General features: G+C 37.9%; 1 protein-coding gene across 3 annotated transcripts in view; it reads right to left on the minus strand.

Moving 5' to 3' along the window:
* COP1 (COP1 E3 ubiquitin ligase) overlaps positions 1-16,293 on the minus strand; it is a 259,690-nt gene that overhangs the window by 48,244 nt on the left and 195,153 nt on the right. For 2 of the 3 annotated variants that reach the window (XM_043568157.1, XM_043568156.1), the window contains exons 16-18: positions 12,686-12,803; positions 9,725-9,849; positions 8,457-8,617 (exon numbers count right to left, since the gene is read on the minus strand). In XM_043568157.1, the coding sequence (XP_043424092.1) occupies positions 8,457-8,617; positions 9,725-9,849; positions 12,686-12,803 (404 nt within the window). The remainder of the gene's footprint in view (positions 1-8,456; positions 8,618-9,724; positions 9,850-12,685; positions 12,804-16,293) is intronic. The other variant, XM_043568158.1, reaches the window with a different exon arrangement.

Genomic DNA, 16,293 nt, shown 5'->3' on the forward strand with positions numbered 1-16,293 from the left:
TGTGTCGGGCTCTGTGCTGACACCTTAGCCAGCTTCAGATTCTGTGTCTCCCTCTCCCTCTGGCCCTCCCCCGCTAATGCACGCACGGCTCTCTCTCTCTCAAAAATAAACATTAAAAAAATTAAAAAAAAAAAAAAGAAATATTCTGTCTTTAAACAAGACTAATTAAAAGTAAAAAGTGTAAATCCTAAAGCAAAACTGACAGACCACACAGCAAACAAGAAGGGGGGGAAGAAGCATGCTTGCTGTTAACTCCCATAGCACTGTGAAATAAAGGAGAAGGGATGTAATAAATGCTACAATAAAATTGACCAGTATCTTAAAAAAGGGAGGTGTAGAAAATTCTTTCCAGATTATACAAAGGTCAGTAGAAATAAAAAGAATGGGCATTATATAGGATCGTGGCTGACTGTTCAAAACAAGGCTTGGAATCACTGGTTCATTTTTATCCAGAAGTGGCCTATTTATATATACATACATGCATACATACATGCATACATATGTATACATATACATACATACATGCATATATATATGTGTGTTATAAGAAAAAACAAGGCTAAACAGAAATTTAATCTGCAGTAAACTATCTCAAATTTTTATAAGACTGAGATATTGGGGCACTTGGGTGGCTCAGTTAAGCGTATGACTTGGCTCAGGTCATGATCTTGCAGTTCATGAGTTCCAGCCCCGCATCGGGCTCTGTGCTGACAGCTCAGAGCCTGGAGCCTGCTTCAGAATCTGTCTCTCCCTCTCTCTCTGCCCCTCCCCTGCTCGCACGCTGACTTTCTTTTTCTTTCTCTCTCTCAAAAATAAAAACATTAAAAAAAATTACAGAAAAAAAATAAAATACAGAAAAAAAATAAAATAAAAAGACTGAGATACTGTCCTAAAAGAATGTATCTAATTTGTATTTATGCCTTTCCCTCTATCCTCATTGTTAATTTCAATCCCCTCTCTATTACTAAATTACTGCCATAAATAACAGAAAAGCATGTGCAATTTTTGTATTATCTTAATTGAAGAGTTTTAGGTCATTTTAGTTCATACAGTAAATTGATAAACTACTTGTACTTGTCCAAAACGTAAAAATACTTTCAAAGTTCAACTATTTTGTAGGTGTCCTTAAATTGATCTCTTTCTTTTGATCAAAATCAGGCAGAAGGAATTAAGGCACAGAAAGACAAGGAAATGTTTGGCCTTTTTAGAGACAGATATTTCATATTTTTAAAAAGTAAGTAATCTAGGTGAGATTAAACATGGCATTATTTTATTACACCCCAAAGCAGCTCTCTGTATTTCATTACCTCCAATTTCTTCCCTTTTTTTTTTCTTAAAACCATTCTCCAATCAAGAGAGACTATACATAGTTACTCTTTCTTTCCTTCCTTATTTCTTTCTATTTTTGAGAGAGAGAGAGAGAGAGAGAGTGCGTGCGAGCGCACAGCAGAGGGGCAGGGGACAGAGGATCTGAAGCGCACTCTGTGTGCACAGCAGAGAGCCCGATGTGGGGCTCAAACTCATGAACCATGAAATCATGACCTGAGTCGAAGGCAGATACCTCACCAGCTGAGTCACCCAGGCATCCCAATAACTACTCTAAGTCTTTGTTGACTCCTCCTCATTGCTTCAATCACTGAACACTAAAGTGCCCTCCAAAATACGGTATTCACACTACTTCCAATCTCTAATTACACTCCCTTGTGGAGATACACCCAATTTCTTGGCTTAAACGTCATATGCTGACAGCTACCAATTTCTATCTCTGGCCCCACAATCTGCTGTGAACTCCAAACTTGGTATATTTACTTATATACCAAGTATATACCGGGTATATTTACCTTATATACTTATAAGGCAAATACATCTCAAACTTAGCATCTCCACTTGGTATTTTTAGTAACTTAAACCCAGCCAGTCTATTCTCCTCTAAGACACTTCCTCTGGTGGCCTTCTCCTCAATTACTGGCAACTCCACTCTTAAAGTTACTGGGGGGAAAAACAAAACTCAGTGTCATCCTACACTTTTTCTCTTTCACTCTCCATGTGACATTTATTGGCTCCACATTCAAAATATGTACAGGATCTGACTGCTTCTCATTAGCATACCACTATTTGACCTTACCTGGAATTGCCAACAGCCTTCCTGCCTCCATTCCTGACACCTCATAGTCTATTCTCTAGAATATAGCCAAACCAATTTTTAAAAACGTTAAGTCAGATTGTATCATTTCTTTGCTCAAAATCTTACAATGGCTCCCAACTCACAACCGGTAAAAGCCAAAGTCCGGGCTTTGGTAAACAGTGCTCTGTTGAAATGGTTCTTCTTCACCACTCTGAAATAGACTGCTCCCCAGCCAGCTCACTGCAGTGAGGCAATGCTTGTCTTCTTTCTGTTCCCTGAACAGTCATCACTTTCTGAACTTCCATGCCTCTGAACTGTTTACTCCACCTGAAATACTCTTCCACATTTAAATGTGGATTACATCTTCATGTCCTAGTCTTTGCTCTACTTCAGCTACTCAGGCAATTCTGTTGCCACCGCTGAGAACTACAACTCCCTCTCCCAGGCCTCTCTGACCCAGCCTCCCACTTGGTTTTTCTCCCAGTCATTTGTCACCTTCTAATATAATAACTTATTTATTTTGTTTTTTGTCTCCTCCGGCACATAAAATTTTAAGTCTCCTAAGAGGGCCAGAATTTCTCTTACAGTCTTGTTCAAATTTATCTTCCCTATCTAGAACTGTGACTGCACATAATAAATATCTGTTGAATAAATAAACAAGAGTCTCTCACACTTTCTGCCTCATCTAAAATAAGGAAACAAAGTTATTTTTTTTCTTTTTTTTTTTTTAAATTTTTTTTTTCAACGTTTATTTATTTTTGGGACAGAGAGAGACAGAGCATGAACGGGGGAGGGGCAGAGAGAGAGGGAGACACAGAATCAGAAACAGGCTCCAGGCTCTGAGCCATCAGCCCAGAGCCCAAGGCGGGGCTCGAACTCCCGGACCGCGAGATCGTGACCTGGCTGAAGTCGGACGCTTAACCGACTGCGCCACCCAGGCGCCCCGAAACAAAGTTATTTTTTGTGCCTAATCAAAGTGGCTATTAAATCAAACTTAAAATAAATCTGGACTGAAAACGAAGTGAGTTACAGAACTTTTCTGGTCTAGGTAGCACACTTTAAAAACTTAAAGGAGATTTTTCAAAATGGCGGCCCACATGAGGACAAGTATGCAGAGATGGCGGGGCTGTGCAAGTACCTGCAGGAGCCCACCGGAAGGATCTTCATTCTGAGATGGTTCTAACCTCAAGTACCTTCCCATCACTTTCCTGTATTACTCAACCTGACTTCAGAGAGGCACATTTATAGGAGGGAAGATGGCGGGGTAGGAGGACGCTGGGCTCACCTCGTCCTGCTGATCACTTAGATTCCACCCACATCTGCCTAAATAACCCAGAAAACTGCCAGAGACTAGCAGATCGGACTCTCCGGAGCCAAGCGTAGACAAGACGCCCACGGAAGAGGGTAGGAAGGGCACAGAGGCGGTGTGCGCTACACAGACTGGCAGGAGGGAGCCGGGGTAGTGGAGGGGCAGCCCGTCCGGCAACACCGAACCCCCGAGTCTGACGTGCAAAAGCAGAGGGGCCAGCTTGCATAAGTTCTGACAGCCAGCAGGTCTTAACAACCTGCTGTTATAAGTCAACAGCTCTGCTCGGAGAGCAGGAGGGCAAGAGGACATCAGGAGGGAGAGGTGTTGAGCCCCGGATGACAGAGCTCAGCTCTGCAGGGAACAAAGGCGCTGGCCAGTGCCATCTCCCTCGCCCATCCCCCAGCCGAAATCCCAAAGGGAACCAGTTCCCATCACCGAACTTGCTTGCACCACGCACCCAACGCTGTGCTCCTGTGGATCTATCCCTCCGACGAGTCAGCCTCCCTCCCGGTGCTGCAGGGCCCCTCCCGCAGGGGACCACCAACAGCAAAGCGAGGTGAGCCTGCCCCTCCCTGTGCACCTTGTGGATCCACCCCGGCTAATACGCCAGATCCCATCGAGGCAGCACCACAAGCCTGGCAGTGTGCAAGTAGCCCAGACAGGGGCCACACCACTCCACAGTGGGTCCTGCCCCTGGAAGAAGGGAAGATAAGGTACATACCAGTCTGACTGTGGCCCCATCGGTGGGCTGGGGACAGACAGCAGGTCTGACTGTGGCCCCACCCACCAACACAAGTTACTCCAGACAGCACGGGGGAAGCGCCCCACAGTTCTGCGCCACCTCAGGGAGTACACAAAATGACAAAATGGAAGAATTCTCAAAAGAAACTCCAGGAAGTAGCAACAGCTAACGAATTGATCAAAAACGATTTAAGCAATATAACGGAACAAGAATTTAGAATAATAGTCATGAAATTAATCGCTGGGCTTGTAAAAAGTATAGAGGACAGCAGAGAATCTATTGCTACAGAGATCAAGGGACTAAGAAATAGTCATGAGGAGCTTAAAAATGTTATAAATGAGGTGCAAAATAAAATGGAGGCGACCACAGCACGGATTGAAGAGGCAGAGGAGAGAATAGGTGAATTAGAAGATAAAATTATAGAAAAAGAGGAAGCTGAGAAAAAGATTAAAAAATCCAGGAGTATGAGGGGAGAATTAGAGAACTAAGTGATGCAATCAAACGGAACAATAGCCGTATAATAGGAATTCCAGAAGAGGAAGAGAGAGAGAGAGAGGGGCTGAAGGTGTACTTGAACAAATCATAGCTGAGAACTTCCCTGGTCTGGGGAAGGAAAAGTGCATTGAAATCCAAGAGGCACAGAGAACTCCCTTCAGATGTAACTTGAATCGATCTTCTGCACGACATGTCTAGTGAAACTGGCAAAATACAAGGATAAATAGAAAATTTTGAAAGCAGCTAGGGATAAACAGGCTCTAACCTACAAAGGGAGACCCATAAGACTAGTGGCAGACCTATCTACTGAAACTTGGCAGGCCAGAAAGGGATGGCAGGAAATCTTCAATGTGATAAACCGAAAAAATATGCAGCCGAGAATCCTTTATCCAGCAAGTCCGTCATTCAGAATAGAAGGAGAGATAAATGTCTTCCTAAACAAACAAAACCTGAAGGAATTCATCACCACTAAACCAGCCCCACAAGAACGTACTTAAAGCTTATCCTATAAACTACAATATGCAACCTCTTCAGTCTAGTATTAATTAGCTTTTTTTTTTTTAACTCCTTCCCTGACAAGGCAAAGACCTGAGAACACCCTAATTACATTTATCCTTCTGCCTTATGTTATTACTGTCAAATATTTAATTCTATGTGCTTATTGGCTTTAATAACAAGGCATCATTGCTTTATATAGTCAATACGCATTTAGATTTACTGAGTATTACCACTTCTCTTCCTTTTCACCATTTCTATTCCTTCACCTTTTTCCATTCCTTTCTGCATCTCCGACCTTTATCTTTGTCTTCTGCATCTTTTCCTTCTGCCTTAAAAAGATCCTTTCAGGTTTTCTTTAGTGTAAGTCTACTGGTAGCAAATTCTTCCTATTTATTTATCTAAAAGTGTCTTTATTTTACTTGTGTCTGGAGAGATTTTCACTGAATTGAGAAATTGAGATTGGCAGGTATTTATTTCCCTTTACACAGTGAAGACCTGGTTCCACTACCTCTGGTTTCTATTGCTTAATGAGAAGTTGGTTGTCAGTCTAATTGTTGGCTTTCTGAAAAGAGTACTTTGTCTTATTTCAATAATTTCCCTTTGCATTTTATTTTCAACAGTTTTATTATGACATGTCAAAGTGTGACTGTCCAACACCAGCAGGGGTCACAGGATGAGACACAATTAGCTGTAATCTTGCACTAGGTTAGTTAGTTTCACAGAGGTGTACGGGACAGGAAATTCAGCATGCACAACATCCCTCACTCATCAGGAGGCCAAGTAACTATTCACATGCATAGCTACTTCCATCTCTCCCGAACAATACACACAGAGCTCACACGGCTGCCAAGGACAGTTAAGGCGCATGTGGTTCTGGACAGAGACTGCCCTGGTTTCCTGCCAGTCTCGTATCGTTCACTTTGGATAGATGTAAGGCCAATACTGCACCAACTCACGGTTCAGTCCAGGTGCAATACTACAGATGGGGTTTCACAGTAAGTTTAAGAGACTAACCTGTAGCAATAACATTCAATGTTTGTCTTAACTCCACACATTTCCATCAAGTTACTATGAGAAGACAGACCCAAGGTCAGATTTTCAGGCAGGCCTAAGTCTCTTCATGGTCCAAGTATAATATTAAATCTTTACTCACGTTGTAGATTTATTCTTTAGGGCACAAGAGCTTATTGAATCTCTGCCTTGATGTCTTTCATCAATTTTATGAAGGTCTCAACGATAATCCTTTCTAATATTTGTTTAATTGCATTACTTCTTTTCTCCCCTTTGAGGTTTCTTATTGAATATTTTAAACTTACTTCATCCTCCACCTCTTTTCTGTATTTTTTTTTTCATATTTGTCTCTCCATGCTTCCTTCTGTATATTTTCTCCTAGCTTACCTATAAAAGTTCATTGATTCTCAACTCTGTCTTATGATCCATAAGACAGATCCACTGAGTTCTTAGTTTTGGTAATTATAATTTTTCACTTCTAGGATTTTCATTTTTAAAATAGTTTTTTTTAGTTTCCAGTTAAAATTTTCAATCTTGTCTTTTTCCTTGTCAGCATGGTTATTTCCAAGCTATGTCTGACAATTCCAATATCCGGAGCTGCTGTGATTTTGTTTCCATTGTCCACTGCTTATGCTGAACTTATTCGTATCTCTTGCCTTTTCCTATGCATGTTTTTTATTGTGACCTAGTTAGTGTATCTGGGCTTTTGAAAAAAATAAAGTCCTTAGATGATCTTCTCTAGAAGATCCTCTTTCAAAGAGGATTTAATTTTAATTTAACTACCAATCCAGGATCACTTCAATTTAATTTCAGGACTGATATGATATGAAGTTGGGTTGCAATCACAGTGAGAGCTTATCTTCTAGTGGTTTACCCTAGACTATAGCCCTCTGGGGACCTGAACCACAGTGAGTTCACCCCCACAGTGGTGAATACTAGACTCCAATCCCTGTGCCCTTGTGAGGCTACTAGAAGTGCTCTCAGCCATTACAACAAGACTGGCAAAGGCTCCCAGAAGAAAAGCATACTCAAAAGCCAGGCTCACATTCCTAGGCCAGTAATTCTTTTCCATCTTGTTTACATTCCAATGCCTTCAAGTAGGTTTCTGTTATTGTTTTTAAAATAAATATACGTGGTCCAACTTTTCTAGTTCTATTTGGGGGAAAGGTGAGTACAAATCACCTAGTGTGCCACTGCCAAGACTGGAAGTTGAGTCACACTAATTTTAAATATGATAGGAATGGAATATATCTAGTTAAAGTTAAATAGTACCTGAAACTCAGAATGTTTTTTAATTTTTTTCATGTTTATTTATTATTGAGAGACAGAGGGACACAGAGCATGAGCATGATGGCACAGACACAGAATCCAAAGCAGGCTCCAGGCTGTGAGCTGTTTAGCACAAAGCCCGACGAGGGGCTTGAACTCACAAACCATGAGATCATGACCTGAGCCGAAGTCAAGACGCTTAACCGACTGAGCCACCCAAGCGCCCCAAAACTCAGAATTCTTAAAGTACCCATCAAGTAAGAAATTTTTTGATCAAAAGTAAAACTAACCAAGGAAGCACCTAAAGAGCTATTTTTTAAAAAGATGACATTAGTGAGTGACTACTGCTTATAAAAATCAAGATAATAAAACAATTATTTCTTCACATAATTTATGAGAATGTTTATACTTTAAAACGTGACAAGTTTGAGAATAATTTGTTAATAAGTGACAAGTTTGAGAAAACTGGTTTTTTTGCAATCTAGAAATGTAACTTTCTTATTAAGGAATTAAATGTGTTTAAACATTCTTATATAAGTGTATTTTCTAGACAGGAATTTTGCTCTGAAATAGTATTTAATTAGGTGTACATATAGGGTACTCTCCTTTACCTACATCAAGTTTTTTTCCTGCTAATATTAGGTTCAGCTCAATGTTTACTGAGTATATACTTCAAATGATCGTTAAGGAAAATGAGACACAGTGTGTACCTAGAAATTTCCAGTCTTCTGGAAGAGATATAAAGAGACAATGTGATAACTCTAAAACAGAGGTATGCACAAGATGCTATGGCTACACAGGAGAGACATTACATCAGTAGGACACTGTTCCATTGGTGACATATTTCAATTACTACCTAAAATGCCTGTTTCCTGTGATGATGCAATACTAAGCGAGGAAATGTGTTATCACATATCAATTTGTATTTTAAGCTAACAAAAATTCACATATGTATACATAAAGTGTTACATGAGACATCAAGGTGAAAAACTGCTTTGAAAACTTACCCCATCTGGCAATGCCCTCCAGCACACAGCACTAACAAATTCATTGGTATCATCTTCTTTTCGGTCTTTATCCAGAACACTTTTGACCGTATCAAACTTAAAAGTTAGCAAAGTCTTAGAAAGTCCTTTATAGTACAGGTAAAGAGAGTTGTTCTCGCTTCCTAAAAAAAAATTTTTAAGTAAATAATTTTTCTAGAATGGGAGAACTCAGAATTAGGACACCACATTCATAAGGTGATTATTACTCAATGTTTAAGCTCAAAGACAAATCTTTCATGGTTGAATTTGGAAGATCAGAGCACAAGATTTCTTGGGAATCATGTGAGAAAAAGATTCATAGAGAAAAGCTACACTTTACTAATCTCAAGAAATAATAATTGTCAAATGATATAACATTGGTAATTGTAAGGCTTAAATTACTGCAAAAACCCATTTATGATAGCAGAGGTCTAAAAAAGACCAGAAACTTATTATTATACCATGAATCTTAAATGATGTTTAGAAAGACTTCTAAGAGGAAAAAAGAAAGTTACAGCACTTACAAAGGCAGATTTTAACAACCTACAAAATTTATGTCCCATTCTCCAATAAAGATATTACTCTATTAGATAAGCAGTCTAGAAACCTATATTTTTGAGCAGGCTATCAAAGTAGAATAACTGCAAGAGATTTGTTCTGGAAGGGTTTAGATTATATACAACTTCACTAAATAAAAGTCAAGCCACTTGAAAGAATTCATGAAAGCTCATATATTTGGGCATTAGGTGCATGTAGCATCTTCACAAAACCTAAAGTGACTTCTTTTACTTCTGATTCCTATTTGTGTAAATTACAAAAGATAATAACAATAATAAATTACAAAAAACAAAAGCCCTAGAATAACAGATCAAGATGATCTAAAACTGCTTACTGAAGAGAGCACTCTATAGAGGAAAATGAATATCAAGCTTAGGACAGTATCTCTGAAATTAGGTCATTAGCAGAAATTAATATTTTCTTTTACGTAATATCTACAGAAATTACTATGAAGAACAATTACAAAACATATTTAACGATTTCATGCTATTTCATGTGGACAGGGTTTGTGCTCAGTGAAGGAGGGAAGAACTAATGCTTCTTCCAGTACAATCTAAGAAGAATTCAATATGCTACTTTCTGAGCATGCAGATCAATTCTTGACTTGGTACGTAGCCTATGTCTAGTGAATGCAATTTCAGTGACAAATGCCTGTTAAATAAAAAGTTCCAGGAAAAGACAGTTTTACGTACCACAAGCTATATAGTCGCCATTGGAAGCGAGGCCTACGAAGTTTTTTTCATTGATGTGACCCTTGAAGGAACGTAGACAGTATGGTTTCCCTACATTCCACAGTTTTAGTTGGCTGTCTGTTGAGCTGAGGTAAACACAAAAAATTAGAATGTATTTAAGATTTCATGATCTGAAAAAAAAAAAAATTTTTTTAAAGATTTCATGTTCTGAAACTCATCAGTACTAATTAGAGGCAATCCAGTTTGGTTGTTTAGAATGCAGATTTTGGAGCCAGATTTTCTGAGTTACAATGCTCAATATATACCATTAATTTGTTTTTGAACTTGGGAAAGTTACATAACCTCTTTGGCCTCAGTTTTGTTCATTAGTTATGTGAAATACAGTGATTCCTACATTATTGAATTAGAGGAATTCTATCAGATGTGAAAAGTAAATTCATTTCAAAGGCTTTCAGTAGTCCCTGGGTATGTAGGAAGTGCTTACTAATAAACATCATCAATACCATCATACCACAACCATCAAATAACAAAGTTCCACTGGGAATTGTGCTTAATTTTAGGGATACAATCTGTGCCACTTGGTTTACTTTTCAACTGCTGAACTGTATTGGTATACTAAACTTAAACTACTTTGACAGTTAGTTGTACCTAAGGGGTGCAATGGTATGAATAACTGGGATAGTCTATATAAAGTAATTCATTTACTGAAATTATATACAAATGCAGTTATTTACCAAAAAATAATCGCATATAAAAATCACTGGTGGGGCACCTGGGTGGCTCAGTCGGTTAAGTGTCTGACTTTGGTCCAGGTCGTGATCTCATAGTTTGTGAGTTTGAGCCCCACATCAGGCTCTGTGACAGCTCAGAGCCTGGAGCCTGCTTTGGATTCTGTGTCTCCCTTGCTCTCTGCCCTCCCCACTTGCACTCTGTGTCTCTCAAAAATAAATAAACATTAAACAAATTAAAAAAAAAAAAGATCGCTGGTAATCCTATCATGCAGAGACCTATCATACAGTCTTAGAACTTGAATAAAATACCATGTTTTTTCTCTTTCTGTAACACAAATCCAATCATACCATACACATTATGTTTTAAATTGCTTATCCCTTATTCAAGAATTTGCTTTATAATTTTTCTGTAAAATAAATACACTTTGATATCTGTTAATGACTACATAATAAATCATGTTTTCCCTTACTGTAACATTCACAGAATAGGGCACCATGCTGAAAGTTTTACATTTATTACTTCATTTAAGGACACACAATGTAATTTCTGTAATTAGCTCCATTTTAGAGATGAGACAACTGAGAATGAGAAGGCTAAGGATATTTTGAAGATACCATACATAGCTAGTAAGCAACAGAGCCAAGATAGAAACTGTCTTATTGCAGAAGCCAAACTCCAGCTCTTTAAATACTCCTCTATTGCTTCTCATCATTTTTTCAATAGAAATTTATATTGTTTTAAATGTGGTTTTTTGCTTGACAATGTTGCATTAAGTATTTCTTTATGTGTATATATATTTCTATTGGCCAAGAATTCAGAGGTTGCAGCAATATGTATATTTTAGTATTACTTTTTAATATTTCCAAATACACTTGTGGATAAGCTTATTCTAAAAACTTCTAAACCCTAAATATGTTCAAAAAAAAAAAATCAGGACTTATAAAACCTAAGAAGGACAAGAGATTGGTGAAAATTACAAACAACAAATCCACATTAATTAGGTCGACTAAAACTTTCCAATTTAGACAAATAAGATACATGTATTTCAGTTCGCTGAAATCCAACTCATTTAACACTTATAAATCAAAACTGAAGAAAAATACTTCTGCCATATAATGTACTATCCACATTTGAACCTGAATAAAACTTTAGTTATTTACTGCCCATTACTACTCCTAAAGATGGGATATATTTTGACTGGTTAACACTAATTTAGGTTTGTGAACGAATTACCCTACGTTACCTTCCCTTAAAACTCAGTTCTCACTTTTTCCCCCTTGTTTGTAACTCTGTTCAAATTACCTTGCTAAGTCAACTCAAATTACCAACTTCTTACCAAGAGTAACTAGTATAGAGGTAGATGAGGAGGGAGGTACCAAGTGTTTAATACCAAGGCACTGTCATTAGTAATCTCCTAAGATTAAAAATTAGAAAGCAAGGAAAAAAAAAACTAACTGAAAAGAAGAAAACAAGGTGTCAGTAAGCATGAAAAGAAATAATAGATATGAAAAAGAGAAATTAAGAAAGTATTACTAGGCTAATATAAAATAAAGAGAGCTACGCAATGGATAACAGAAAGAAGGTGCTGCCTTTGTTAGAAGTGATTTCTCAGTGATATTTTAGCAACTGAGATTTACTTATCTGGTTGACCTCTTGTTAACCTTCAAACAAAATAAAAGCTTACATTATAATTCTCTACTGCAGAAGGCTTCTCAAAGGATATTTGTCAAATATAAGCAGCCATACTTAAGTTACTTTCAAAACATATTTAAAACTCACCATGAAACCATAGGGACATCAAGTAATATAGAATCAACCAAATATTACTTAAAACCAAAAACAATACTACTGTACTGCAATGCAGATAAATATACAATAACATGTTAATTGATGTTAATAAATAAAACGTTTCTCATTCTATCCCATCAACTATGTTGTTTTTCTCTTAAGGAGAAATGGTGGCTGAAATTCAATCTGAAGTTCAAATGTTGAAAGGGGGGTTGCATTAAAAACTAACATCATCGGGATTTTATTCATAAATAGCCTATAAAAGTGAGCAATACAAACCAGAATATACATGTATTTTAATTCTACAATAAAAAAATCTATTTATGAAAAAGTGCATATAGCACAGTGTCGCTCTTTACAGATACCCACAGTGACATTATAAAACTGGTAAATGATGATAGAGCTCTGTGTTAAGTTCAACCTCAGAAGAGTAATACTCACGCAGAGACAATTTCCTCACCACTCACAAACTTTGCATAAGACACTGCTTTTCGGTGTCCTTTGAATACCATGATTGGCTGTTTAGTGTTACGAAGATCATAGTAGTGGACACAGTGATCTAAAACAAATAAAGTAAAACAAAAGAAAAAGAAAAATGTAGTAAATGGAGAATGGAAAGCAAAGCGAAACTTAGCTGCTTTTGGTGTCTTTCATCAAATGTTTCAGGAATAATACCAGTCTTGTAACAGCAGTAAACTAGGTGCTATGACTCATTTTTAAAGACCAGGAAGATACAGTGGGTTTTCTGTTTTGGATCTAGGAAAATATGGTTGCATAAAACAGTATATACACATATGCCAACATCAGCCTGACAGGGAGTTCCACTGTTATTTCCAGTGATCCTGGCTCTAGAATCAGAGTATTAAGGCTTCAAAGTAACTGAAAAATTTTTAAATGTATCCTCACATTTCAGATGACCTTATTTTAAAAAGATAATGCAACATTATAGGCTTCTGGTTAAAGATAATAATGCTATCTAATTTTATTTCTCACATTTGCTTTTGAGAAAATACTTTACTGAGACACATTTTACATATAATAAAACCAACTCACTGTAAGTATACAGGTCAATGATTTTTAGTAACTTTACCCAGTGGTGTGAGCATCTCCATAAATCAGTTTTAGAACATCTTCCTCATCCTAGTAAGATCCCTCATGCCCATTTATCACCCATTGCCCTAGGCAATCAATATTATCTAACTTTCTCTAAAAATTTATCTTTTGTGGATATTCTATACACATGGAGTCCAACGATACACGGCTTCTATGTATAGCTTCTTACGCTTCATATAATGTTCTTGAAGTTCATCCACGTTTTAACATATGTCAACAGTTCATTCCTTTTTTTTTTTTAATTCTTATTATTTTTGAATGAGAGCGAGACTGCGTTAGCAGGGAAGGGGCAGAGAGAGAGAGAGTGGGAGACAGAGAATCCCAAGCAAGTTCCACACTGTCAGCACAGAGCCCAATGTGGGGCTTGAACTCACAATTGACAGATCATGACTTGGGCTAAAACCAAGAGTTGGACCCTTTAACTGACTGAGCCACCGAGCCACCCAGGCGTCCCAACAATTCATTCCTTTTTATTGCTGAATAGTATCCATTGTATGGATACACCACATTTTGTGTACCCACTCACCAGTTGAAGGATATTTGTTTCCACTTTTTGCCTATGGAAATTAATGCTGCTATGAACAATCACATTCAAGTCTTTGTGAGAACATGTATTTGGGTCCCATGTATATACCTAGAAGTGTAATTACTGTGCCACATGACAGTTTTATGTTTTTTTAAGAAACTAACAAACTGTTGACTTTACCATGTTACATTCATAGAACCAACATATGACGGTTTGTTTCTTTACATGAGTTCTTTGAAAATTCTGGATACAACTTTTATAAGACAAAAGTTTTAACAAATATTTTCAACCACTCTGTTGCTTCCCTTCTTAATGTTCTTAACAGTGTATTTTGAAGCACAGAAACTTTGAATTTTGGTAAGGGCCGATTTATCTTTTTTTTTTTTTCTTATAAACCCATAAAACACTTTAATCCAAGGTCTTAAAGATTTTCCCTCCATTTTTTTCCTTTTTTTAAAGTTTATTTAACTCTAAAAGAGAGGGCAAGAGCCTGAGTATGGGAGAGGCAGAGAATCCCAAGCAGACTTGCCACTGGCAGTGTGAAGCATGACACGGGGCTCGAACCCGCGAACCATAGTATCATGACCTGAGCCAAATAAAGAGTCAGACATTTAACAGACTGAGCAACTCAGGAGCCCCTCTATTTTTTTTTCTAAGTTTGTTTTAGGTCTTACATGTATGGTTTGTTTGTTTTTTTTAAGTTTATTTTTCTGTATGGTATGAAGGAGAAGTCAAAGTTCATCATTTTGCATGTGGATGGAGATGCACCCAGTTGTCCCTGCATGATCTGAGAACAAACTTCTCTAATGAACTACTTTAATACCCTTGTTGAAAACGAACTGACATCTGGATTCATAATTCTAATCAACTGATCTACATATATGTTACCTTCTGCCAGCACAATAAAGTCTTGTATAACTGTAGCCTTTATTTAAAAATTTTTAAATATTTTTGAGAGAGAGAGAGACCGAGCACGAGTAGGGGAGGGGCACAGAGAGAAGGAGACACAGAATTCAAAGCAGGCACCAGGCTCCAAGCTGTCAGCACAGAGCCTGACGCAGGGTTTGAACCCACAAACTGTGAGATCATGACCTGAGCTGAAATCGTACGCTTAACCGACTAAGCCACTCAGATGCCCTGTTTTTTGTGTTTTTTTTAAGATTAAAAAAAAAATCTTTTTAATTTTATTCTGAGAGAGAGAGAGAGAGAGAGAGAGAGAGAGAGAGAGAGGCAGGCATACACATGTAAGCCAGGGAGAGGCAGAGAGAAGAAGAAAGAAATCCCAAGCAGGCTCTACACTGTCAGCACAGAGAGCAACACAGGTCTTGAACCCATGAACTATGAGATGATGACCTGAGCTGAAACCAAGAATGGGACGCTTAACTGACTGAGCTACCCAGGCACCCCTAGGAATTTATTTATTTTTATTTATTTACTCATTTATTTTTTTTAAATTTGCATCCAACTTAGTTCGCATACAGCACAATGATTTCAGGAGTAGAATCCAGTAACTCATCCCCTTCATATAACACCCAGTGCTCATCCCAACAAGTGTCCTCCTTAATGCCCCCTTGCCCATTTAGCCCACCCCCTACCCACAACCCCTCCAGCAACCCTGTTTGTTTTCTATATTGAAGAGTCTCTTATGTTTTGTCCCCTTCCCTGTTTTTCTATTATTTTTACTTCCCTTCCCTTGTGTTCATCTGTTTTGTATCTTAAATTCTACATATGAGTGGAGTCATATGATATGTCTTTCTCTAATTTCACTTAGCGTAAGACCCTCTAGTTCCATCCATGTAGTTGCAAATGGCAAGACTTCATTCTTTTTAATTGCCAAGTAATACTCCATCATATACATATACCACATCTTCTTTATCCATTCATCCGTCAATGGACATTTGGGCTCTTTCCATACTCTGGCTATTGTTGATAGCGCTGCTATAAACATTGGGGTGCATGTGTCCTTTCGAAACAGCACACGTGTATCCCTTAGATAAATACCTAGTAGTGCAATTGCTGGGTCTAGGGTAGTTCTATTTTTAATTTTTTGAGGAATCTCCCTACTGTTTTCCAGAGTGGCTGCACCAGTTTGCACTCCCACCAACAGTGCAAAAGAGTTCCGCTTTCTCCACATCCTCGTCAACATATGTTATTACCCAAGTTGTTAATTTTAGCCATTCTGCCAGGTGTGAGATGGTATCTCATTGTGGCTTTGATTTGTATTTCCCTGATAAGTGACATTGAGCATTATTTTTCGTGTATCTGTTAGCCATGTGGATGTTTCTTTGGAAAAGTGTCTATTCATGTCTTTTGCCCATTTCTTGGATTATTTGTTTTTTGGGGTATTGAGTTTGATAAGTTCTTTACAGATTTTGGATACTAACCCTTTATCTGTTATGTCATTTGCAAC

The sequence above is a fragment of the Prionailurus bengalensis genome, chromosome E4 (assembly GCF_016509475.1).
Source record: "Prionailurus bengalensis isolate Pbe53 chromosome E4, Fcat_Pben_1.1_paternal_pri, whole genome shotgun sequence".
NCBI lineage: Eukaryota > Metazoa > Chordata > Mammalia > Carnivora > Felidae > Prionailurus > Prionailurus bengalensis.